Source organism: Oncorhynchus clarkii, chromosome 4 (assembly GCF_045791955.1).
Source record: "Oncorhynchus clarkii lewisi isolate Uvic-CL-2024 chromosome 4, UVic_Ocla_1.0, whole genome shotgun sequence".
NCBI lineage: Eukaryota > Metazoa > Chordata > Actinopteri > Salmoniformes > Salmonidae > Oncorhynchus > Oncorhynchus clarkii.
In genome coordinates, this window is record NC_092150.1 from 46641346 (window position 1) to 46668837 (window position 27492).

General features: G+C 42.6%; 2 protein-coding genes across 2 annotated transcripts in view; one reads left to right on the plus strand and one right to left on the minus strand.

Annotated features, from left to right (window-relative positions):
- Positions 1-27492, plus strand: part of LOC139406902 (uncharacterized) — a 624715-nt gene that overhangs the window by 43312 nt on the left and 553911 nt on the right. The window lies entirely within an intron of this gene.
- LOC139407712 (26S proteasome non-ATPase regulatory subunit 11-like) lies at positions 162-27269 on the minus strand. Its single transcript, XM_071151563.1, has 12 exons — positions 27168-27269; positions 17358-17459; positions 9548-9744; positions 9155-9212; positions 8706-8897; positions 8157-8304; positions 7628-7751; positions 7283-7412; positions 6375-6406; positions 6156-6207; positions 1462-1604; positions 162-1217 (listed from the first exon to the last, which is right to left on the minus strand). Exons 1-11 carry the CDS (start codon positions 27256-27258, stop codon positions 1462-1464), a joined length of 1269 nt encoding a protein of 422 aa, XP_071007664.1. The 5' UTR covers positions 27259-27269; the 3' UTR covers positions 162-1217.

The following is a 27492-nucleotide window of genomic DNA, read 5'->3' on the forward strand; positions in this document are numbered from 1 at the left end:
CACGATAGATTTGAAAACAAATCAAGGTATTTGATTGTAATAGGCAAAAACGAGGCAAAGTCCATCTAGTTTAGGTCCTTCAAACAGAAAATTAAGCTGTGACACTCAATATATTTATTAGCACTTGTCTTTTCTGTCTCATGGGAAATGGTTGACTAGTAGTCCTTGCAAAAAGTAGTCCCCAAACCTTACAGCTTTTAACTGTAAGCCCCATTTAATACATGAGGAATAAACAACCAACTCACTCCCTGTCAGCCAGTCACAACACATACAACCAGGTCAATCACCACCACTCCCGAAAGCACAGAGGGCTTATTTTATTCTCGTTTAGTGTAATAAAAAATAAAAAAAGGGATGGCGGGGTGTTAGCATGGCAGGCCTGACAGACACACCTGGCAACATTATGTACAAACTGGAATTGGAGGCAGGGAAGGGAAACAATTACACCTGGATTAAAATACTATTAGAGATCATATCAGGTACTTTATATGTTCTCGATTGAGCTAACCTGTTGAAATGGAACAAATAGAAAAGTCCCAAAAAGGAAAACCACACCCTCCTGGCACCCCATGCAGGATAAAACAAACACTCAGTGCTTGAACGATTTTCAAACAATATATTAACCCAGGTCTGGGAACTATAAAACGGTGTGGCAATGACTGTGTCCTTTTCCTGTGGTGTGTTCGCAGGGACAGTGGTCCGTTTCATCTGTCCACTCTGGCACAAAGCCAGCAGACCAGCCAGCAGATTGCCATCTGTGTGTGTTGGGGGGATGAAGGCAAGAAAACATATGGGTTGGCCAGGGGTTGTTTGGCAACAGAACTGAACCTTAAGGCAATGTAAGCCCACCAATTACACTCTTTCAGAGATCTTTCATACATGTTATGTATATGTTTGTTTCTTTATTGTTCATTTTTTACAAGATTCCCTGATGGTCGGCAAAGAGGGGAGGAGGGGGATGCCGAGGAACATAGAAACCTGTGATGGAGATGCCAGTAGTTGTAATGTCTGTTTTTAAATTATTTATTTTTTTAAATGTACCCAGACTGAATTGAAGAGGGGTGGGGGGGCAGCCTAGCCCTGTCAGTTTGTGGGTTGGTCGGTTGGTTTATTTGCTTGCTGGGTTGTTTGACTCCGAACACCGCCCCCTCTCCCCTTCCCGGAGTGCTTCACAAACTTGCCGGACAAGCTCTGTGCTGGGGTACAGGTGGTCTCCTCTTTGGAAAGAGACAAAAGGGAAAATATATTAACTAGCAGGCTGGTGCAGCAGATTTAGGGACACAGATCAAGCCTAGTCATGGACTAAATAGCATACTCAATTGAACGTGGTTAATCTGTGTTCGGGAAACCGTCCCATAATTTCCAAAGCAGGGCTGTCATACATACCTATGACACATATTCAACATACATTTATTCTATAGGACTCCACAATTCGGCTAGCGGCTCAGGGGACTGGCTGACCTATGTGAGCTTCTTGGCTTTGTTGTAGAGTGAGTCCACCACTTTGCTCATGTTCTGAATGGTCTCCAGGGCCGCCTCATATGTTGTGTCTACTGCAGGCTCATCGAAGATGATCAGCACACCCTCGCCTTGGTCCAAAATACCTAGAGAAGGAGGTGGAGGGATGGTGTCAAGTACAGTGCTTTGCGAAAGTATTCGGCCCCCTTGAACTTTGCGACCTTTTGCCACATTTCAGGCTTCAAACATAAAGATATAAAACTGTATTTTTTTGTGAAGAATCAACAAGTGGGACAATCATGAAGTGCAACGACATTTATTGGATATTTCAAACTTTTTTAACAAAAACTGAAAAATTGGGTGTGCAAAATTATTCAGCCCCTTTACTTTCAGTGCAGCAAACTCTCTCCAGAAGTTCAGTGAGGATCTCTGAATGATCCAATGTTGACCTAAATGACTAATGATGATAAATACAATCCACCTGTGTGTAATCAAGTCTCCGTATAAATGCACCTGCACTGTGATAGTCTCAGAGGTCCGTTAAAAGCACAGAGAGCATCATGAAGAACAAGGAACACACCAGGCAGGTCCGAGATACTGTTGTGAAGAAGTTTAAAGCCGGATTTGGATACAAAAAGATTTCCCAAGCTTTAAACATCCCAAGGAGCACTGTGCAAGCGATAATATTGAAATGGAAGGAGTATCAGACCACTGCAAATCTACCAAGACCTGGCCGTCCCTCTAAAATTTCAGCTCATACAAGGAGAAGACTGATCAGAGATGCAGCCAAGAGGCCCATGATCACTCTGGATGAACTGCAGAGATCTACAGCTGAGGTGGGAGACTCTGTCCATAGGACAACAATCAGTCGTATATTGCACAAATCTGGCCTTTATGGAAGAGTGGCAAGAAGAAAGCCATTTCTTAAAGATATCCATAAAAAGTGTCGTTTAAAGTTTGCCACAAGCCACCTGGGAGACACACCAAACATGTGGAAGAAGGTGCTCTGGTCAGATGAAACCAAAATTGAACTTTTTGGCAACAATGCAAAACGTTATGTTTGGCGTAAAAGCAACACAGCTCATCACCCTGAACACACCATCCCCACTGTCAAACATGGTGGTGGCAGCATCATGGTTTGGGCCTGCTTTTCTTCAGCAGGGACAGGGAAGATGGTTAAAATTGATGGGAAGATGGATGGAGCCAAATACAGGACCATTCTGGAAGAAAACCTGATGGAGTCTGCAAAAGACCTGAGACTGGGACGGAGATTTGTCTTCCAACAAGACAATGAGCCAAAACATAAAGCAAAATCTACAATGGAATGGTTCAAAAATAAACATATCCAGGTGTTAGAATGGCCAAGTCAAAGTCCAGACCTGAATCCACTCGAGAATCTGTGGAAAGAACTGAAAATTGCTGTTCACAAATGCTCTCCATCTAACCTCACTGAGCTCGAGCTGTTTTGCAAGGAGGAATGGGAAAAAATGTCAGTCTCTCGATGTGCAAAACTGATAGAGACATACCCCAAGCGACTTACAGCTGTAATCGCAGCAAAAGGTGGCACTACAAAGTATTAACTTAAGGGGGCTGAATAATTTTGCACGCCCAATTTTTCAGTTTTTGATTTGTTAAAAAAGTTTGAAATATCCAATAAATGTCGTTCCACTTCATGGTTGTGTCCCACTTGTTGTTGATTCTTCACAAAAAAATACAGTTTTATATCTTTATGTTTGAAGCCTGAAATGTGGCAAAAGGTCGCAAAGTTCAAGGGGGCCGAATACTTTTGCAAGGCACTGTAGGTACAGAGTAAAGGCAAAAAAAACTCAGACCTTAAAAAAAAAAATGTGATTTGTCTTCCTTTAACTCACATATGTCAGAGTCAAGGCCCGCGGGCCACATCCGGCCCGCAAGAAGGTTTTTTACGGCCCCTGGGATGATCTTGATTTATTATTAGAACCGGCCCGCAGCAAGCCGGCAGCCCGCAGATCTTTTACACGCACCAATACTACATTTCCCACAATGCAAAGGTGACGCACCGAGCAGTAGGCTGCTTCATTTCAATATTTATTGGCACAGCAGTCGTCAGCATCACAGTAAAATTAACTTTCAGATACCCATCAAAAATGGCAAAACGGAAGGTGGATACTGAGAACCGGGGGTTTCAAACAAGGTGGGAGTCGGAGTATATGTTCACGAAGGTAGCTGGAAAACCTGTGTGTCTTCTGTGTGGAGAAAGTGTGGCGGTACTGAAAGAGTATAATCTGAGACGACATTATGAAACGAAACACGCGGACAAAAACAAGAATATGGACATGGAACAAAGGCTACAAAAGGCAGAGGAATTAAAACGAGGCCTCAAATCTCGACAGGCTCTGTTCAAAAAAGCCAAATCACAAGGCCAGGCTGCTGTCAAGGCCAGTTTTATTTTGGCAGAAGAGATCGCTAAATCAGCCCGGCCATTTACGGAGGGGGATTTCATCAAAAACTGCATGATTAAAGTTTGTGACGAAGTTTGCCCAGAAAAAAGGCAACTCTTTTTAAATGTGAGTCTGAGCAGAAACACCATTGCCGAGAGAGTAGACCAGTTGTCCATCAATCTAAAAGAGCAGCTTGTGAAAAAGGGAAAAGATTTTATTGCATATTCCTTGGCTGTGGATGAGAGCACCGACATTTCTGACATTGCCCAGTTGTCAATTTTCATCCGCGGAGTGGACTCCAGCCTAAGCGTGACAGAGGAGTTTTTGGCTTTACGTCCTATGCATGGCACAACTACGGGGCATGATTTGTATGAAGAGGTGTCAAGATGTGTAAATGAGATGGAGCTGCCTTGGGAAAAACTCGTGGGTTTGACAACCGACGGAGCACCTGCGATGTGTGGACACAGGAGCGGACTGGTGGCGAAGATACGGGAAAAGATGCAAGAGGAAAACGCGACAGGTGAGCTGACAGCTTATCATTGTATCATACACCAGGAAGCGTTGTGCGGTAAAGCCTTGAAAATGGAGCATGTAATGAGCATCATCACGCGCACAGTTAACTTTATCAGAGCCAAAGGTTTGAATCACCGCCAGTTCAAGGCATTTCTGACGGAGTTAGAAACGGAGCATGGTGATTTGCCTTATCACACAGAGGTGCGATGGCTAAGCCAGGGAAAGGTGCTTCAAAGATGTTTCGAGCTTCGTGAGGAGATTTGTCTATTCTTGGACAGCAAAGGGAAAGACACAACACAACTCCGAGACGAAATGTTTCTGTGTGAAATGGCTTTTCTGTGTGACATTACGAGTCATCTGAATGCAATAAACTTGCAGCTGCAGGGTCGGGATCGTGTCATCTCTGATATGTACAGTACAGTGAAGGCATTTAAAACCAAACTGACTCTGTGGGAGACGCAGATGCGGAAAGAAAATTTGAGCCACTTTCCCAGCTGCCAGACCATGAAAGAGAAGCTCTCTACCAGTGCGTTCCCGAGCACACAGTTGGCTGATAAAATAGGTATGCTTACCACTGACTTTCGACGCCGATTTGCTGACTTTGAAGCACAAAAAAGCAGGTTGGAACTGCTCGGTAACCCATTTGCTGTTGACGTGGAAAGCTCACCACCAAACCTCCAAATGGAGTTGATTGACCTCCAATGCAATGATGCACTGAGGGAAAAATATGCGGCAGTGGGTGCTGCGGAGTTTGCCCGTTTCCTCCCCGGCACAATGCCCCAGCTGCGCATCCAGGCTGCTCAAACGTTGTCTATGTTTGGCAGCACATACCTGTGTGAACAACTGTTTTCTTTGATGAACCTGAACAAAACATCACACAGAAGTCGACTTACTGCTGAACACCTCCACTCAATTCTGAGGATTTCTTCAGCTCAGAGCCTTACCCCGAACATTGATGAACTTGTGGAAAAGATGGGACACCACCAAGTATCACCCTCAACCTCAAACAAGTGAACATTACTGTGCAATCACATATTTAGAGTTTACTCAGTTCAAGTTTAAAAGTTAAAATTTAATATTTGTTTTCACTGCATGTTACTTCTCCTTAAACAAAGTGTTGTTTTTGATTAATAGATTTTTGCACTTTATTTTTTTGTATTTCAATCCAATTATATTTTAAAAATATTTCAGTTGAGTGGATGATAGAAAATTGCTATTATTGTTTTTTCTTTGAAGTAAATTTAGCCCACTTTTGCTAAAATAGAAAATATAGTCTACTGATGGTGCCTTGAATACCGGTTTCTTTCATTTAATGTTCATGTTATGGGGATATTTATATAAAGGAAATTTGTCTTTTGTGTCTGTTGAAAATTAAAGATTACTGACAGAGCCATAAGAAAATATTGCTTTATTTATCTGATCATATTGTAATATATTTGTTAGGTTTTCAGTAGGTTCAATTAGGTTCACTAGACTATATGCGTCATTTAAAAATTTTTCAATGAACATTCGAACAGTCCGGCCCTCGTCTTGTAGCTGATTTTTTTATTTGGCCCTCCGTCCATTTGACTTTGACACCCCTGCTTTAACTTGAAGTTAATTATTACATTTTCCCAACAACTATGGGACTAAAATGACGTGAGGAGGACATCTGGATTTAAACTCCCCTATGTATTTATTTGGGAAGTAAAGCTAAAGGTTTTAATTTGGCTCTATGCTCCAGGATAGCTTCACTGTCCACGTTTCATTATCATAGACACCTACCGTGAAATTTTGTGTCAAGAATCATCTGTGACAATTTCCTCTCGACATCTCCCTGTGTAGAAGTGAAGAAACCAAATCAACACAGCTTTACATTACTGCTTCAGTCAACATTAGAGCAAATGTTTAAGGAAGGAAACGGGCATGGCAAAATAACAAAAATAAGTGAAAGATGTGCTGACACCATTTAATGTCCTAGTCGTGGAATAAGCCATGACTTACTTTAGAGAGTTTTATGAGGGTGGAAATGTGTTCTGTGGGGAGACAGAACAACACTTGTCAGTGGTCTGGAACACAAGCTCAACAAAGCAAAACAAATACTAGACAATTCTACAAATATTACTTTTATAAACACAGCAATTTGACTTTATACTTTACAAGACAAAATATCCAAGCTGAACAAAGCTAAACAAATACTAGCCTTTTACAAATAGCCTTGCTATGAATTCCCTGCCAGTAACCTATCAGCATCTCACAACCCTTTCAAGCTGCCCACTCCACTTCCCATAACCCTAGTGGTACAATAAACTGGCCTCTCAATGTGTGACCTGGGTTGCTAAGGGGTACATTGTTAGTGGGCAGGACACCTGACAGCTCTTCTGACTGTACAGGCCAGTGTCTGTTCACTCCTTTGAGGGGACTTGTGGGAAGGAGTGCGTGCAGAACTGAGTTGTTATTGTTGTAACGTGTGTTTACTATTTACTGTTGGTAGTAGATAATAATTGTTTGCTTATATAGTCTTGATCTATACAGTCCTTTATATTTATACAGTCCTTACCAGTACTCTTGCTGTGCTAATAGTGTACAGCCTATTCATTACTGCTTATATCCTGTATTACAGAACCACATCCTTCCAACATCTATTCCCTGTCTGCTGTGAGTGTGTACAGCAATAAAGTTCCCTTTCTTTGTAACTGAGGTTGCCTCATTCCCCTCTTACTGGGGAAGGTGCTAGCGGGTCACAGATCAGCCCAAACCGAGTCGCTCTCTTTCAAGCCTTCTACTTTTAAAAACAAAGAAATTCGGATTTTACAGACTTAACAAATTCTTAAAGAATTTTACAAGAACAAAAGCCTAGTCTTGGACTGGAAAGCATGCGCCCACCCTCCACAAATTGCTCAGCTGTAAGCTCACCTGTACCCTGGAGAAAGGCTCGATGACACGGATGAGGTTCTGTTCAAGCAGGTTGTCATAGAGCGTGGTCAAGTGTGTGCTTATGATGGAGTCTTCTCTCAACTCACCTCTGTACTCTGTCAGGGCCTGGAGAGAGGGGGGATAGAGGTAAGAAGTGGGGAAAATAGAAGGATATAGATAGGTGAGAAAGTAAAGATTTAGCAAAAGAGGGGGATAGAAAGAGAGGAAGAGCAAAACAGGTGTTAAGGAACCTACAATATGGGAGGGATGCAAGGGATAAAAACAGCAAATGAAGAAAATGCATCACTGTTATTCAGATCACTCAACATGCTCTTTCTTACCTTTTCAAAATCGTCCAGCGACCGATTATTGCTGGCCTGCGCCACGCATTTCAGAGAGTCTGTTTGTCTCCCGGCGTGCCGCAGGGCTAGCTTTCCACTGACGAGACCCTGGACCTCCTCAGGACTACAACAAGACAACAGGTTACTCATTCAAGACATCAACTTTCCTCTTAAGCTCTTATCCACACATAACCAACTCCATAACTAACTGTTGTGCTGCATATTTACTAAAATTCCAAAGTTATATCATAAGTAAGTATAGTGATTACACACTGATCATCATTACACACAACATATAGGCGGGGCGGCAGGGTAGCCTAGTGGTTAGAGCGTTGGACTAGTTGCGAGTTCAAACCCACGAGCTGACAAGGTACAAATCTGTCGTTCTGCCCCTGAACAGGCAGTTAACCCACTGTTCCCAGGCCGTCATTGAAAATAAGAATTTGTTCTTAACTGACTTGCCTGGTTAAATAAAGGTAAAATAAAAAATAAAAAAAATAAAAATAGAGTTGGGCGTTCAGCTGCTTACAGGTTGAGCATGATTTTGCAGAGCAGCATGTATTTGAGAGCGGTGATCGCTCTGGGATGGTCGATGGAGTCATAGCCTTCGAAGGACTCGTAGAAGTAAGAGTAGGCAGTCTTCCAGTCCTTCTCCTCTGCTGCGTGGATGATCCCTGTAAGGGTGGAGGGGTGAGGAGGCTATCAACCTGCTCAAATCTGGACCTCAAGTCCTGTTGCAATGCTGATTGTCATGCTTGCTCTCTAATCAGGGATTGATTTAGACCCAGGACACCAGCTGAGCGCAATGAGGTAAACATGAAAATCTGCATGGCCACCTCTGTACAACTAGAAAAAGTCAACCTGCAGCTGTGTCTAGTTAGGACCCGGGCCTTTATGCTTGGCGGATGTGGAAGAGCTGATGCCCTATCACTTTAAAATGATTTAAATATAAATTATAACATGCTTAATAAATCACTGAATATATTTTTAAACTGCAGAGGCCACTCCTACACAGTGGACATTAGAATGAACTAGTGGCGGGTGTTGTAGGGGAGGCGAATGGAGAGTAGCGGATCTGACTGCATGTCCAGGGCGGCCTGTAGCTTGGGCGGGCAGTAAATGCCGTTGGCGGTGGTGCGTGCAGAAGTGAGGGCAGCTCGGGCCTTTGGCAGGTTGCTGAGGCCGTGGTATGTCTTACTCTCCAGCAGCTGTACCTCCACCAGCAGGGCCTTGTCATCCATTTTCTTCAGTTCCTGGAGTAGCTGGGTGCCTGTGGGAGAGAGGGATGGAAGGAGGGAGGGATGGAGAGAAAGGGAGAGACATGAATGAATACACCAAGCCAGAGTTGGCAGATATGAAGGGCATTTTTTAAAGTACTTTAATTGGGACTGGTCAACTGAAGTGTATAAAACAGAGTTAACATGTATCTGATGTGCACTTATTAGGAATACCAACTGTAATCATATTCTGCTCTTTTTGTTGTGATTAATATATTTTTGTTTCAGTACAAACAAACAAAAAACACACCTAGATGAAGCGCCTCTTGATACCGCTTTGTGTCAAAATACAGAGAGATGAGACGAGCCTAGAGAGAGAGAGACAAAGTCAAGGATACCACCACCTCTGAAATCATCTAACATAACCACCAGAGGTCCATTTTAAGAATGAACAATTTTAGAATTTTCTATTGGATTTTCAACTCAATTCCCAAATTGACAGAATTTAAATGTGTCATCAAGATCCACCAATGGCCCTTGAAGCAAGAACTGCAGCGCTACATAGAGCGAAATAGACTCAAGAACCCCAAAGACGGGCTTAATTTCCATCCACTGTAAACCATTTAGTGAGGCGAACTAAACCCATCATGTCAGTGCTCCCGCTCAGCTCTCTTCCAGTGGGGTCCCCTCTTCCACTCCTCACCTCCAGGGCCTGTCTGAGGAATGTTCTCTTCTCAGCCATGGCCCACTCGATGCACTCCAGACACAGCTCCACCTCCTGGCCTGTAGCTGCCTCCATGTCCAGAAACAGGTCCAGCAGCGAGCGCACCAGCCGCGCCGCCTTGGCCTTGCTGATGGAATTCAGAAATGACCGCACATACTTCAGGAGACCGCCCAGCTCTGAGGGACCCAGACAGCAGGTTTGGAGGGGATCAGTTAAAGCAAACCAAGGTGAGGAACAGAAACACTAATGTTGATCACAATGACTAGGTATTTGGGATACAAGGTGATTTGTAGATCAGTAATTCTGGGCAGTCCGCATGCAATGTAATCAAATCTCAAACTTACGCACAGTCAAGGAGAAACTGGTCACCGTCACTCAACATTATAGAAAAAGTTAATTTCCACAGCTTCGTGATTTGTTTCCTAGCCATACTGAAAATCATGACAAAACTAGTCAGTATAAGTGTTGCACGTTATACCCAGGGACGAAAATCTGATATCAACTTTCGAGGGGACAATTACATTAAATTCTCACCAAAAGTAGTGCTGTAACACATAGCTTACATTGTAATATGTTAAATGCATATTGAGGAACCATAATCACTACTACTGGATAATTGATAGGTAGTTAACGGAAGGGTTGTCCAAATGTTTAAATCATTATAATACTAATACTACTACATATAATAGTTATAGCAGTGTTCCTTATCAGACCACTATGTTTGCAGGTGTTTGTATTTACAACCAGCAATACCAAGAAAGGCCAGTAGGTGGCAATGGTACTGTACACTGTTTATGGGTGCAGTTTTCGTAAATACTGTACAATGAGCATGGTGTGATCTCATCTAAAATAATCTCCATTGAGAACCATCAAAGTTGGTCTCAGTATTGAATTGACATTTATTTGACTTTTTCTGATACATTTATATAGTCATTAAATGTGCCACTGACCTGAATCTACTACAACAGCTTTACTAGAACAAAAAGCCCCAAATAAGTACAGTTCTAAAAGCGAAAGAACTACTAACCCAAATAAATCAACCAAAATATCCTTCAAAAATACTTATTTATTGTTCAGTCAGTGTCAACTCTTCAAACAAAAGCTATGGACAAGTATGTCACAAAATAAGCAATTTTAAATAAAATAACAAAATAAATAGTAAGTGTACGGCCATGTACGAAAAACTACTAAACAAAAGAAGAAATTTACTATATACCAGGGGTTCTCAAACAGGGGTATGTAGACCCCTAGGGGTCCCTGGTGTAACTGCAAGGGGTCTGTGAAATAAAAAAGTATAATGAACATATTCAGTACCACAAGGTTTCCAGTAACTTTACATATAATATAGAGGGGGTGGGGGTCCATGAGGACTGCTCAAAACCTTGCCTGCCATGCCTCAAAATATGCAGGGGTTCCAGTACCCAAAAAAGGTTGAGTACCACTGCTATACACACTACTGAACCGAACATATATTTGTCGGTTTCAATGGATCCAACAAATTGCTGGCAAACAATTTCCCGCGAGACTGTCCAGCCTATACATTGTACATTACAGACAACTATGCCATTCAGTCTCTCTTGGCCCAAGCTAGCCCATATCCAAGTCTTCATCCTGCGGAGTGCACTGAATCTCCTCTTAGCCTCACATGAAGACATTGGCACCACAAACAAAATTCTGACCAGCACCTCAACTTGGTGAAACAACCCCCCGCACCTCCATTGGAAGCCTCCCCACTGCTGCTACAGAGTTATTTGTTGCGAAAGAGAGGCAACTGCACTGAAAGATAATCTATGTTCAGCTCAGGGTACTGATCTAGAGACTCATCCAACTCCCCCTCTTTCCACCTTTTGCAGGACATTTAGACTGTCCTGGTCAAAATGGTCACCAAACTGAACCTCCACACCATCCAACACTTAAAAAAAATTCTGCCCTATAGTGGTCCACTGCTTTTCCAGCAAATCGTCTTGAGTGTGTCTCAATGGATTCAATCAATGTTGTTGCTTTCTCATACAGTGCAAGGTAGCTTTCGTAATTTCTCTTGCCTCTAAGAGATGACAGCACACACACTCGACTGCAGCCTGCATACCAGAGACGGTCTGAGTTTTCTGCAGCGAAATGTTAAAGGATTCAAGCTTTCCAAGAACAGCAGAGGCAAGTGTGAGGCCTAACAGTCTTGCCTATGCTGAAGTGCTCAAACAATCCACTGGCAGTTGAAGCTGTCTTGGATGCAGTTTTTGCCATCTCCTCTAGGCTGCTTAGTACCCGCTCATACTGCCATAGCACAGCTCTATTAGCAGTATTCCACACAGCCCACCTTGTTGGACATAGAGGTTTTAGGGTGGTCAGATGTGCATCGTCAGACATGGCAATTGATTCAAATATGCTCTTAAACTTTCCTGACTGGCCATAGAGGACACCTAACTGATTGACCCAAGTAAGGGAATCCTGGATCAGTGGGGAGGCTGAGCAGCCAGCCTGTGTAATCAGATTTACACAGTGTGCTCCACAATGCACATAGAGGGCTAATGGTTGCTGCCTCCTCACAATTGCCTGTGCACTTTCCTGCCATGTTTGAGGCACCATCGCAACAGCGAAACCATTTCTCTTGAAACGTCAACACTCACTTTGGCAAGAGTTTGCGGTTCTATAAATTGTGGGTGTGGCTGATATGGTTTTGTGACATCACTGAGGTAACTGAACAATGCTGTGACACTTTCCCCTATACTGGTGCTGCTGGCAACAAGGTTGACACATGGTCCTGCCGTGGCTGTGACACTGTCCTCTGAAGTCTCTCTCCCTGGCTCTTTCCCTTTTACCACCTTCACTGACTCACAGTCTGTCTCATAGAAAATAAATAAGGTGTTTTCCATACCACCGGTACCCAAAACTACACAATCACAACAGCAATACCATTGCCTTAAACAAATCTTAGTTCAGTCACCAGTTTAAGTTGAGTGGGGGTATCCATGGCATTGTCCAATTATGTCCCTATTTTACAAGTCTAAAAAAAGAGAACCTTTCATAATGTTGCCAAACAAAGACTCAAACTTACCAGAGATGGCTGCCTCGCTTCACGTTCCTAGGAAACTATGCAGTTTTGTTTTTTTACGTGTTATTTCTTACATTGGTACCCCAGGTCATCGTGGGTTTCATTACATACAGTCGAGAAGAACTACTGAACATAAGAGCAGCAACAACTCACCATCAGTACGACCAAGAATATGACTTTCGCGAAGCGGATCCTGTGTTCTGCCTTTCACCCCGGACAACGGAATGGATCCCAGCCGGCGACCCAAAAAAACGACTTCGTTAAAGAGGGAAACGAAGCGGTCTTCTGGTCAGACTCCGGAGACGGGCACATCGTGCACCACTCCCTAGCATTCTTCTCGCCAATGTCCAGTCTCTTGACAACAAGGTTGATGAAATCCGAGCAAGGGTAGCATTCCAGAGGGACATCAGAGACTGTAACGTTCTTTGCTTCACGGAAACATGGCTCACTGGAGAGATGCTATCGGAGTCGGTGCAGCCAGCTGGTTTCTCCACGCATCGCGCAGACAGAAACAAACATCTTTCTGGTAAGAAGAGGGGCGGGGGCGTATGCTTCATGGTTAACGTGACGTGGTGTGATCATAACAACATACAGGTACTCAAGTCCTTCTGTTCACCTGATTTAGAATTCCTCACCATCAAATGTCGACCGCATTATCTACCAAGGGAATTCTCTTCGATTATAATCACAGCCGTATATATTCCCCCCCCAAGCAGATGGCTCTGAACAAACTTTATTTGACTCTGTGCAAACTGGAATCCATTTATCCGGAGGCTGCATTCATTGTAGCTGGGGATTTTAACAAGGCTAATCTGAAAACAAGACTCCCTAAATTTTATCAGCATATCGATTGCACAACCAGGGCTGGAAAAACCTTGGATCACTGCTATTCTAACTTCCGCGACGCATATAAGGCCCTGCCCCGCCCTCCTTTCGGAAAAGCTGGCCACGACTCCATTTTGTTGATCCCTGCCTACAGACAGAAACTAAAACAAGAAGCTCCCGCGCTGAGGTCTGTTCAACGCTGGTCCGACCAATCTGACTCCACATTCCAAGACTGCTTCCATCACGTGGACTGGGATATGTTTCGTATTGCGTCAGACAACAACATTGACGAATACGCTGATTCGGTGAGCGAGTTCATTAGAACGTGCGTTGAAGATGTCGTTCCCATAGCAACAATTAAAACATTCCCAAACCAGAAACCGTGGATTGATGGCAGCATTCGCGCGAAACTGAAAGCCCGAACCACTGCTTTTAATCAGGGCAAGGTGACCGGAAACATGACCGAATACAAACAGTGTAACTATTCCCTCCGCAAGGCAATCAAACAAGCTAAGCGTCAGTATAGAGACAAAGTAGAATCTCAATTCAACGGCTCAGACACAAGAGGTATGTGGCAGGGTCTACAGTCAATCACGGATTACAAAAAGAAAACCGGCCCCGTCACGGACCAGGATGTCTTGCTCCCAGGCAGACTAAATAACTTTTTTGCCCGCTTTGAGGACAATACAGTGCCACTGACACGGCCCACAACTAAAACATGCGGACTCTCCTTCACTGCAGCCGACGTGAGGAAAACATTTAAACGTGTCAACCCTCGCAGGGCTGCAGGCCCAGACGGCATCCCCAGCCGCGCCCTCAGAGCATGCGCAGACCAGCTGGCTGGTGTGTTTACGGACATATTCAATCAATCCCTATCCCAGTCTGTTGTTCCCACATGCTTCAAGAGGGCCACCATTGTTCCTGTTCCCAAGAAAGCTAAGGTAACTGAGCTAAACGACTACCGTCCCGTAGCACTCACTTCCGTTATCATGAAGTGCTTTGAGAGACTAGTCAAGGACCACATCCCCTCCACCCTACCCCCTAGACCCACTCCAATTTACTTACCACCCAAATAGGTCCACAGACGATGCAATCTCAACCACACTGCACACTGCCCTAACCCATCTGGACAAGATGAATACCTATGTGAGAATGCTGTTCATCGACTACAGCTCGGCATTTAACACCATAGTGCCCTCCAAGCTCGTCATCAAGCTCGAGACCCTGGGTCTCGACCCCGCCCTGTGCAACTGGGTACTGAACTTCCTGACGGGCCGCCCCCAGGTGGTGAGGGTAAGCAACAACATCTCCACCACGCTGATCCTCAACACTGGGGCCCCACAAGGGTGCGTTCTGAGCCCTCTCCTGTACTCCCTGTTCACCCACGCCTCCAACTCAATCATCAAGTTTGCGGACGACACAACAGTGGTAGGCTTGATTACCAACAATGACGAGACGGCCTACAGGGAGGAGGTGAGGGCCCTCGGAGTGTGGTGTCAGGAAAATAACCTCACGCTCAACGTCAACAAAACTAAGGAGATGATTGTGGACTTCAGGAAACAGCAGAGGGAACACCCCCCTATCCACATCGATGGAACAGTAGTGGAGAGGGTAGTAAGTTTTAAGTTCCTCGGCGTACACATCACAGACAAACTGAATTGGTCCACCCACACAGACTGCATCGTGAAGAAGGCGCAGCAGCGCCTCTTCAACCTCAGGAGACTGAAGAAATTCGGGCTTGTCACCAAAAGCACTCACAAACTTCTACAGATGCACAATCGAGAGCATCCTGTCGGGCTGTATCACCGCCTGGTATGGCAACTGCTCCGCCCACAACCGTAAGGCTCTCCAGAGGGTAGTGAAGTCTGCACAACGCATCCCCGGGGGCAAACTACCTGCCCTCCAGGACACCTACACCACCCGATGTCACAGGAAGGCCATAAAGATCATCAAGGACAACAACCACCCGAGCCACTGCCTGTTCACCCCGCTATCATCCAGAAGGCGAGGTCAGTACAGGTGCATCAAAGCTGGGACCGAGAGACTGAAAAACAGCTTCTATCTCAAGGCCATCAGACTGTTAAACAGCCACCACTAACATTGAGTGGCTGCTGCCAACACACTGACTCAACTCCAGCTACTTTAATAATGGGAATTGATGGGAAATGTAAAATATATCACTAGCCACTTTAAACAATGCTACCTAATATAATGTTTACATACCCTACATTATTCATCTCATATGTATATACTGTACTCTATATCATCTACTGCATCTTTATGTAATACATGTATCACTAGCCACTTTAACTATGCCACTTTGTTTACATACTCATCTCATATGTATATACTGCACTCAATACCATCTACTGTATCTTGCCTATGCCGCTCTGTACCATCACTCATTCATATATCTTTATGTACATATTCTTTATCCCCTTACACTTGTGTCTATAAGGTAGTAGTTTTGGAATTGTTAGCTAGATTACTTGTTGGTTATTACTGCATTGTCGGAACTAGAAGCACAAGCATTTCGCTACACTCGCATTAACATCTGCTAACCATGTGTATGTGACAAATAAAATTTGATTTGATTTGACTCCCTGTCTCTGCCAGTCTGTCCCTGCCTATCTGTCCCCAGTTCTGCTGTCTATGTGCCATCTGTTGCCCACTCTGCCTAATGACATCATTATGAAACATTTACATGTCACATTTTTCTTATGAACATTTTATCAACTAGTCTTTGAGATATTAGGCTACTAGGGTTCTTACTTTGCGTTGTGGTATACTGAAAAATGCTCTGATTTCCGTCTTTGTTGGCGACACACAGTGTGCAGTTTATTTACAGTAGGAGACAGATGATAGAATTTCGCAATCTTTTGAAATGTAGGCGCTATTAAGTGTCTATAATCAGCACAAGTGCTTTCATGGCATATTACTGAAATAAATAGTTATGTTGACAGTAATTTATTGGGTGGGACAAATCATGGCGCGTCCACCCCATCCCCCCTGGGATTGCCGCCTATGGGTATACCGGTACCATGGTACCAAAACATCATGATACCATTTAAGAATACTGTAGTACTGTTTAACATCCCTACCGATCTAAATAACCTGCTGGTGTCCGTTATAAAATGTTTATAAAAGTCAGCTTTGTTAATAAATTCAATTTCATGCGCTTATCACGTGTGGCAGCTGTCAACCAGCACCATCCCCTAGACCCTACCAGCCCTCTCACCTGCTTCTCTCCTCCCGCTTTTCACTCACGTCGATTCCCCCATCAGTTTTTTAAAATATAATTTTGCTGTGATAGCGAGCAGAGATGCAGACCCAGATGAGTCTTCTGTTACATTTGACATGCAGATCATTATGCATGTATATCCCATGATGTTGGTGGCACCTTAATTGGGGAGGACGGGCTCGTGAAAATGTCTGGAGCCATTCCATTTGCGCCGTTCCAGCCATTATTATGAGCCATCCTCCCTTCAGCAGCCTCCACCAATGTGTATTCCTTCCTCCCATTGTTGCTGCCAAATCACAGGTAGGCCTTTGCAAATATTAGCAATATCAGCCATTCTATGCAGTATTATATTATATACTGAACTGTGTGAAGTTAAATTCAATGTGTTGTATTGAGTAGAAGTCTGAATTTCAGGGACAGGTTTTTGGAGAATGTTTCAAAAACGTAAACAAGCGTCTGGGGACGGGGCGAACAGGATGCTAGGCCACAGATTTTCTTCCACCATGGTATCGCGATACTACTCGGTATAGTGATACTTGGCCTGGTATCGTATTGTTTGCAAAATGTTGGTATCGTGACAAGCCTAGTCAGCATCATTCTCTAGTAGAGGTGATATGTGAGTCTGCACTTATCCACCTGAAATCGGAGGGGATGAGGGAGGGAGGATGTGTCACCTGCAGCCTGGCCCGTCTTCGCCAGCAGACCACTCAGCTCCAGGATGCTCTGCTCTTTGACACACACGGCCTCCTCATCGCTCTCCTGGATGTCCCGCTTTACTGGAAAAAAAACAATAGAAGAATACTTGTTGACATTGGCAGCACAACCTTTTACACGTAGACCTAGCGTAATAGATGGCAAAATCTAGGCTATATGTGAGAAAAAATGTGCAAACTATAATACATGCCATAATCAGTTTTGTTGTCAAATCAGTGTGAATGCTCACTTATAAGTCACTGCTTTCAGTTGACAGCTAGCTGGGGGAAATTATCCCTGGGTCCAACATTGGACACAGTTCGCTAGCAGTCAATGTAACAAAGGCTGAGCCACTATCTGTTGAGCTTCTGCTGTCAATAAATCTGATTTAGCTGGCTCTACTTACCAACATAAATGTGTAGCTAGTTAGCTAACATTACTGAAATTACACCGAGGTAAAGACAGTTTCAGGTTGGATATTCAACAGATTGTCACACTTTCAAACCTCAATAGCTTTCAAACCACTTGAGCCACAGACTCCAAATAAGTGTCATGATGTTGGAAAAATTGTGCACAACATTGGACAGGTCTTATTTTCACAATTTGGACATTCATTCGCTTTCCAACGCTAATAAACATGTGGAAATGTGAACAGGATTTTTAATTCCTAATTGAATTAGTACAAAGTACAAACTTTTACATTCAAATTTCAATAGCTCCTTGGTCATGTGACCTACTGACCTCAATCAACCAAGGTTCAGAATGTAAACTCAGTGGGCCTACCCATTGCACGCCCTTTAGTTAGTGTTACGAATCCCTTTTGGCCCGACAGTCTAGGGGGGGATGGTAATGAGACGCGTAACATAACTCATGCAAATTATAATTGTGACAAAGTAAAAGTGTGAACGATATAACCAGGACAACTGAAATCTACCGTCAAACTCAAGGTTTATTTATAAACACACGGTAATGGGGGGAGCAGGAACCCAAGGAAAGAAACAATAAGTATTCAAAACACCCCTAAGCTAGACTAGCCTACTTTAACAACAGCTAACTAACTAACCAAAAATACAGTGGGTGGTCCGCCCAGTTCTAACTAGTGTATTTAACAAAGTTCACCTACGGGTAGTGTATGCCCATGGGCGACTTGTCTTGGTTTCCCCTTTTCCCACCAGCAATCAAATACAAACACCATAACCAAAAACAATACTCACAGGTGATGACAAAGTGCTATGGAGGTGCTCAAACAAAAGGAGAGGTCTAAGACACAAAGAGAGAGTGAAACACAGAGATCTACATACATGGCATTTACAGAGAGATTGAGCTCTAGAGCAAACAAATGATGGGGTTTTTAAACCATGGGGAAGGAACTGTGATAGGGTAGGAAACAGGAGGAGGTGTGTCTTCTGATTGGTGATTGATTGTTGACTGATTGGGGAGTGATGATTTTCACCTGTGATGGGAGAAGGAGAGAAAAGAACACAGGATACACACACACAGACACAGGATACCTGTATCCGTAACAGTTAGTCCTTTCCCCCTGCCCTACCATGCCCACAGCAGAGTTTTGTTATTGGATCACAGCCCTCACCGGTGGCTGGCAACCCGTTAATGATCCTTCCGCAGGTTCACCTACGGAAACCTTGTTACGACTTTTACAAATTCCCTAATCCCCGGTACGTCTTTAAACGTTAATAACTAAAATTATAAGTCCAATCTGGATGTTTTTTTTGTAGCGCAATGGCACACCAAGACCTGCATATCCATGCAACCAAAGTTGATTTTGCATCAAATGTAATATCGGATAATCGTGTTAGAAGGTAATAAAAAAAAGTCCTGGGGGGAGGGGGAAAGGACAAACTAAAGGGTGTGCAATGTGTAGGCCCACTGAGTGTACATTCTGAACCTTGTTTGAGGTCAGGTGCTATTGAAGCTATTGAAATTCTAAAGCTTACAAAACTCATGTGAGATGAAAATGGACAAACAAAATGGTCTGCAATATAGAAGGGTAGTCAGTGTACATTTGAGCTATTGAGCTATTGATATTGGAAACATCGAAAATGAATGTAAAGTCATGTGAGATGAAAATGGACAAACAAAAGGTTGTGCTACATATCAGGCTACACAGTGGATATTCTGAGTCGTTTGAGGGTTGTAGGCCATAAGACTAAGGAGCTATTGAATGTTGAATCTTTTACAATTCTCGTAAAATCTCATGAGATGCAAATGGACAAACACAAAAGGTGTGCAATATGTAGGCCCACTGAGTGTACATTATGAACCTTGTTTGGGGTGTGCAGATCACGTCACGAAGGCGCTATGTGCGCCTATGCCATCGGGTTAGCTAGAACCAGTTTTGAAAGTTTTAGAAGTAATGGTTAAAGAGCTATTGAAATTTGAAAAATTTCATTTGTCACCATGTTGATGGTCCCTAACTGCTGTTGGTGGGCGTAAGGGTTAGAAAAAGGCATTAGTCAGATAGCTAACATTTAGCTAGATTGGTAAATTAAAAAATATTTAGCTAGCTAGATGATTCCAATCTTAACGTATACGTTCAGCTACAGTAGAAGGTTGGAAATGCCTTTTGTTTAGATTAACACAGCTGAGCTGGTGCAAGATATGGCTTGGAAAACGTACCTCAATCAAGGGATATATATGGAATTGTACTCCGAATTGTTCCATTATCCCACCTACTACATGAGAAGATTGAACGACTGCTAAACCAAAGTTTTTGTTCTCATGCTAGCTAACAGTAGCCACGAAAAAGTGCATTTTAGCCTATTCTTTGATTGAAATACCGGTCGATGTAGCGCGGGAGCTTCTGATACAGCTCAAACAGCTTTGATAAGCCCAATTATTTTGCAACAATTCTAAAGGCAATTTGTGTAATTTTTTAATATATAGGCCACGATTACAAATAGCACATTTTCTCTCTCAACTGGTAATTGAAGTACGCTTCCCTGTCACCATTCAAGTGCATGGCAACTAGGCAGGCTTCAGTGCGTCACACAGCACTTTGCAATGAGCTGGAGGCAGTACGCATTTCAAAATCATGCTTAATTGTTTGAAACCAGAACGTTTCATTAGATATTATGAGGCATGTTTTACCTTGCTTCAAAGTAGCCTAGCCAAAATCCAACCAAATGTGCAGGCAATCATTTTATAAAGACTTCCATATGCCTTTGAAACCAGTAGCCTTTTTCTTTCATGTTCTATTGGTTTTCAAATCAACTTACTTTTATTGTCCAGCAGCAAAGGCCAGTGGTATAAAATACTTTAAAGTACTAAAGTTGTTTTTTGGGGTATCTTTACTATTTATATTTGACTACTTTTACTTCACTACACTCCTAAAGAAAATGTAAATTTTCCCTGACACCCAAAAGTACTAGTTACATGTTGAGAGCTAAACAGGACATGAAAATGGTCCAAATTACACACTTATCAAGAGAACACATGGTCATCCCTACTACCTCTGATCTGGCAGATCAGAGTCAGACTAAACACAAATGCATAATTTGTAAATTATGTCTGAGTGTTGGAGTGTACCCCTGGCTATCTGTACATTTTAAAAACAAGAAAATGGTGCCATTTGCTTTGCTTAATTTAAAGGAATTTAAAATGATTCATACTTTTACTTTTGGTACTTAAGTATATTTAGAACCAAATACTTTGACTTTTACTCAAGTAGTATTTACTGGTTGACTTATACTTGAGTAACTTTCTATTAAGGTTTATTAAGGGTTTGGGGTAGGCCGTCATTGTAAATAAGAACTTGTTCTTAACCAACTTGCCTAGTTAAATTTAACGATTGCATACTTTTTTTCCACCACTGGCATAGACCCACTCCTATTCATATTGGTCACCAATGCTAGTTGTTGCATAGTGTGCTGCCATCCTGTTAGAAGGTAATAGATTATTTTATTACAATGGTTAAAATGTATTTTCATTGTGTTCCATGGTGTTATTTGCCCCCTAGTGGAGCTTTCTGGTACTTAGAAAGACTACGCAAACAGGAAGTAGAGAATTTGTTCTGCACGCATAGAAGCAGCTATAGTTAGTTATTTCTTGTCAAGCTTCAGCCTTGGAAAATATTTGTTTGTAAGTTCGATTCAAGCATTTAGCGAATGATGATAATATTGTTATTGATAGAGTTGCTTACATATCAATGTTGGTTGGTTGCATTTACTCACACAAATTGCAATGCCTTTAATGTATGTCGTTAGCTGTATTACTTTGCTCGTCCGTCATGCAAACATGTAAAATATACAATACTGTAGTTTTGTTACTGTTTCTAGTGTAATATGCTTTGTTATTCTACATAGATGGTTGTACATTAGAGTAATGAAAGGAGTTAGCCAATTACCATATGAGTAACAATTAGCTATATGGTTTGGCATCATGCCAGATGCATGGTACCTTAGCACGTGCTTTGTATTTATGCAACTTCAAATGTATAATGTACAGCTACAGTATGTCGGTGTGAATTAAATACTAAAGTATATTATTTTCTGTATTTTGCAGTTTCACAAACGTTTTCAATATATTAATTCAAGAAAAGTCACGCCTTGGGAGTTTTATTGAAGACTTAGTTGTAAGCTGTCTAGATTTGCATGAGAACGCAACTCAAGTTACTTGTAGTTGCTTAGTGTAGGCCTAGACTATAGGATATATCTGAGCCTACATTTCTTCACACAGGAAAACGTTGGCCATTTATAAACACATTTCATGCAATTCTACAACACTTAACTGGAAAAATGTGTAATATGACATCCATCTAACTTGGAAACAAATTACTGTCCAAAAACAAACAAAAGTGGCACTGACAAGGATATGACCAAAGTTCTCCGCTGGTACATTAAATTAAGTTGAGAATTTTGATAACTAAAAGACAGATTGGAGACACTGACTTTTTCCATATTTTGCTACGTTACAGGCTTATTCTCAAATGGATTAAATTGTCCCCCCCCCTCAAATCAACACACAATACTCCACAATGACAAAGCAAAAACGGGTTTTCATAAATGTTTGAAAAAACTAAAACAAAACTGAAATATCACAATTACATAGGTATTCAGAACCCTTTACTCAGTTGAGGCACCTTTGGCTGCGATTACAGCCTCGAGTCTTCTTGGGTATGACACTACAAGCTTGGCACACCTACATTTGGGGAGTTTCTCCCATGGGCTCCAGAGTGGAGCAGCAGTCTAAGGCACTGCAACTCAGTGCTTGAGGCATCACTACCAGCCGTGATTGGGAGTCCCATAGGGCGGCACACAATTGGCCCAGGTTAGTGTTTGGCCGGGGTAGGCCGTTATTGCAAATAAGAATTTGTTCATAACTGACTTGCATAGTTAAAAAGGTTACAGTTGAAGTCGGAAGTTTACAATTCCTGACATTTAATCCAAGTAAAAAAGAACCTGTCTTAATTAAGTCAGTTCGGATCACCACCTTATTTTAAGACCGTGAAATGTCAGAATAATAGTATTGAGAATTATTTCTTTCAGCTTTTATTTCTTTCATCACATTCCCAGTGGATCAGAAGTTTACATGCACTCAATTAGTATTTGGTAGCATTGCCTTTAAATTGTTTAACTTGGGTCAAATGTTTCAGGAAGCCTTCGACAAGCTTCCCACAATAAGTTGGGTGAATGTTGTCCCATTCCTCCTGACAGAGCTGGTGTAACTGAGTCAGGTTTGTAGGCCTCCTTGCTCGCACACGCTTTTTCAGTTCTGCCCACACATTTTCTATAGGACTGAGGTCAGGGCTTTGTGATGGCCACTCCAATACCTTGACTTTGTTGTCTTTAGCCATTTGCAACAACTTTGGAAGTATGCTTGGGGTCATTCTCTATTTGGAAGACCCATTTGCAACCAAGCTTTAACTTCCTGACTGATGTCTTGAGATGTTGCTTCAATATATCCACCAAATTTTCCTCCCTCATGATGCTATCTATTTTGTGACGTGCACCAGTCCCTCCTGCAGCAAAGCACCCACACAACATGATGCTACCACCCCCCGTGCTTCACGGTTGGGATGGTGTTTTTCAGCTTGCAAGCCCCCCCCTTTTTCCTCCAAATATAACGATGGTCATTATGGCCAAAGAGTTCTATTTTTGTTTCATCAGACCAGAGGACATTTCTTAAAAAAGTACAATCTTTGTCCCCATGAGCAGTTGCAAACCGTAGTCTGGCTTTTTTAATGGCGGTTTTGGAGCAGTGGCTTCTTCCTTGCTGAGCGGCCTTTCAGGTTATGTTGATATAGGACTCGTTTTACTGTGGATATAGATACTTTTGTACCCGTTTCCTCCAGCATCTTCACAAGGTCCTTTGCTGTTGTTCTGGGATTGATTTGCACTTTTCGCACCAAAGTACGTTCATCTCTAGTAGACAGAACGTGTGTTCTTCCTGAGCGGTATGACGGCTGCGTGGTCCCATGGTGTTTATACTTGCGTGCCATTGTTTGTCCAGGTGAACGTGGTACCTTCAGGCATTTGGAAATTACTTCCAAGGATGAACCAGACTTGTGGAGGTCTACAATTTTTTTCTGAGGTCTTGGCTGATTTATTTTGATTTTCCCATGACGTCAAGCAAAGAGGCACTGAGTTTGAAGGTAGGCCTTGAAATACGTCCACAGGTACACCTCCAATTGACTCAAATTGTCAATTAGCCTATCAGAAGCTTCTAAATCCATGGCATAATTTTCTGGAATTTTCCAAGCTGTTTAAAGGCACAATCAATTTAGTGTATGTAAACTTCTGACCCACTGGAATTATGATAGTTAATTTTAAGTGAAATAATCTGTCTATAAACAATTGTTGGAAAAATTATTTGTGTCATGCACAAAGTAGATGTCCTAGCCGACTTGTCCAAACTATAGTTTGTGAAGTGGTTGAAAAACAAGTTGTTTTAATGACTCCAACCTAAGTGTGTAAACTTCAGACTTAAACTGTAAATAAAAAAAATTATCTGCAGATCCTCTCAAGTTCTGTCAGGTTGGATGGGGAGCGTCACTGCACAGCTATTTTTAAGTCTCTACAGAGATGTTTGATCGGGTTCAAGTCCAGGCTCGGGCTGAGCCACTCAAGGACATTGAGACTTGTCCAGAAGCCACTCCAGCGATGTCTTTGTGCTTAGGGTCATTGTGCTGTTGGAAGGTGAACCTTCACCCCAGTCTGAGGTCCTGAGCACTCAGGAGCAGGTTTTCATCAAGGACTTTATAAGCCATATACTTTGCTTTGTTCATCTTTCCCTCGATCCTGACTAGTCTCCCAGTCCCGGTCTCTGAAAAACATCCCCACAGCATTATGCTGCCACCATCATGGTTTACCGTAGGGATGGAGACAGATTTCCTCCAGATTTGACGCTTGACATTCAGGCCAAATAGTTCAATATTGGTTTCATCAGAGCAGAGAATCTTGTTTTTCATGGGCTGAAAGTCCTTTAGGTACCTTTTGGCAAACTCCAAGCGGGCTGTCATGTGCTTTTTACTGAGGAGTGGCTTCCGTCTGGCCACTGATTGGTGGAGTGCTGTAGAGAAGGTTGTCCTTCTTGGAGCTTCTCCCATCTCCACAGAAGAACTGTGGAGCTCTGTCAGAGTGACCATCGGGTTCTTGGTCACCTTCCTGACCAAGGCCCTTCTCCCCCGATTGCGCAGTTTGGCTAGCTCTAGGAAGGCACTGTCCTTCCAAACTTCTTCCATTTAAGAATGATTGAGGCCACTGTGTTCTTGGGGATGCTCAATGCTGCAGAAATGTTTTGGTACCCTTCCCCAGATCTTTGCCTTGACACAACCCTGTCTCAGAGGTCTGCGAACAATTCCTTTGACCTCATGGCTTGGATTTTGCTCTGACATGCAATATAAACTGTGGGACCTTATATAGACAGGTGTGTGCTTTTCCAAATCATGTCCAATCAATTTAATTTACCACTCCAATGAAGTTGTAGAAACATCAATGATCAATGGAAACAGGATGCACCTGAGCTCAATTTCAAGCCTCATAGCAAAGGGTCTGAATACTTATGTAAATAAAGGTATGTTTTTGTATTTGTTAAAAATGTGCAAAAATTTCCAAAAACCTGTTATTGCTTTGTAATTATGGGGTATTGTGTGTAGCTATTTAATTTATTGTGTGTACATTAATTTAATGAACGGTATAATATGGCTTTAAGGTAACAAAATGTGGAAAAAGAGAAGGGGTCTGAATACTTTCTGAATGCACTGTACATGGCTGTCTCTGGGAAATGTTGTCATCCAAATTTGAAATATAATGATATTGAATATCCACCTACTTGAGCCCCAACACTTTGTATATTGGTCATTCTCCAGTCTGAAGGTACAAACTCTGCCTTCATGGCAGGCCCAGGGGGAGCAAATAAAGTAACTGCACTATAGGCCTACCACTGGCCAATCGGATGGCTCAGCTAACCAGGTTTGCAGTAACATAGCAGGCATAAAAGAAAGCTACAACAAAGTTGATACTGTGAGATTTCAAAAGCATGACTAGAGAGATTGTCAACAAATACTGCTAAGAGTGAGTTCATGTTTAAGTTTTTACTAAGCACTGTCAACACTTTCGATTCAACACTTTTATAAGCCATAAAATGTGCATTCTCCCTACTTCCATTTGCACTACAACCAGCACTGCAGCTGCAATGAATGAGTATGAAAGTGTCTCGATAGGCTTGCATTATTATTAGGGGCTTAAGTCTTTTTTAATATCAATTAATATTTTATTTCTCTGGTCATAGAAGTAACAACATGAATTTGTGCGAGTAACATGAATTTGTGCGGTGCGACTCGAGTTTAGCCATCAGCAGGAAGACAGTGACCCTTTTTGGTCAGTGTCAATGGAGAGCGGAAGGATGTTGAGGCGGACCATCACTCTGTTTCCCTCTCCCGGCGCTGAGACTGACCATCAGAAACAGGCACCATCAGCCCAGTAAAATAGAAAAAAAGGTCATTACTTAAATGTATGCTCACTCAGCTGTGCATCAGGAGAAATACAACTGATCTATTGCCAGGGTGATCATATAGCCTACCTCGATTATTATTATTATTTTTTAACTGTTCTGAGAAAAATAACAGTGTATTGGCAGGGCAATTCAAGTAAAGCCAATATGCGGTGATAATGTATAGGTCCTATAGCCTACTGCACATAGTTAAGCAAAAACCATGGTAGAAAATAAAGATTCCTAATTGGGTAGATGTATATTTATATAAAAACGGTACATAATTCAACTTATTACTACAGTACTGTTTTAATAGGTTAATTTTGCATAGGCTCACGTTTTTTAAAGAAGTAATGTTAAAAAAAATCTGAGCGGTAAATCTCGGCTTGAAATTTGACTCAGAAAGTGATCTTGAGGTTGGTGACCACTAGCCCACGGGGTCTGTGTAGCAGGCGTCCCTATTCTCACACCCCAAATCCCGGTCTGGTCTGTCGAGTCTGCTTCGCAAGCGTTCCCGAAAGTCCCGCGATGTTGCGTCGATGGGTATACGGTTGGAATCACTTCTGTCTGTGTCGGAATCTTCTACCATTTAGCTAGCTATTAATTCTATACGCAAGCAAAATAGTTAGCTAACTGCACAGCATGCTAGCTACCGGTGTCACTGCTGCTGACTCACAGCCCGGTACGTCATTGAGCTAAAGTACGGTAGCTAGCAAGCTACTAAGTTACTAGCTAAGTTAGCTAGCTAACTTCTCTAACCCATGGACAGGGACTCTTTTAGCGATAATCTACACGTCCAAGACACGTGGATACTACAAGTTATGTTGTAGCTATATACTTACCTATCGAATGTAAAATATCGATAGATGCATTCCGGTTTGAACTGAGAAGAGACTGGGCTCTTTGAAACTCAGCCACTGCCGGGGCTGCCATCTTGCCTCCTCTCAAGACGGCTTGTTTCCGGTCTGTCAATCAACAATACTCTTCTTTTCCCCTGAAGTTATAAATGGCGGTTGCCGCCACCTACTGGACTGGAGTATGTAGCCTGTGTTTCACAGACAGAGAAGGAACCGTGCCTAGTGCCCACTAATGTTGTCTTCTATGGTAGCAGACTGGTTTCACGAGGCTAGTTATCTCCCTAAAATAAAATACAAATGTAACCTCTCA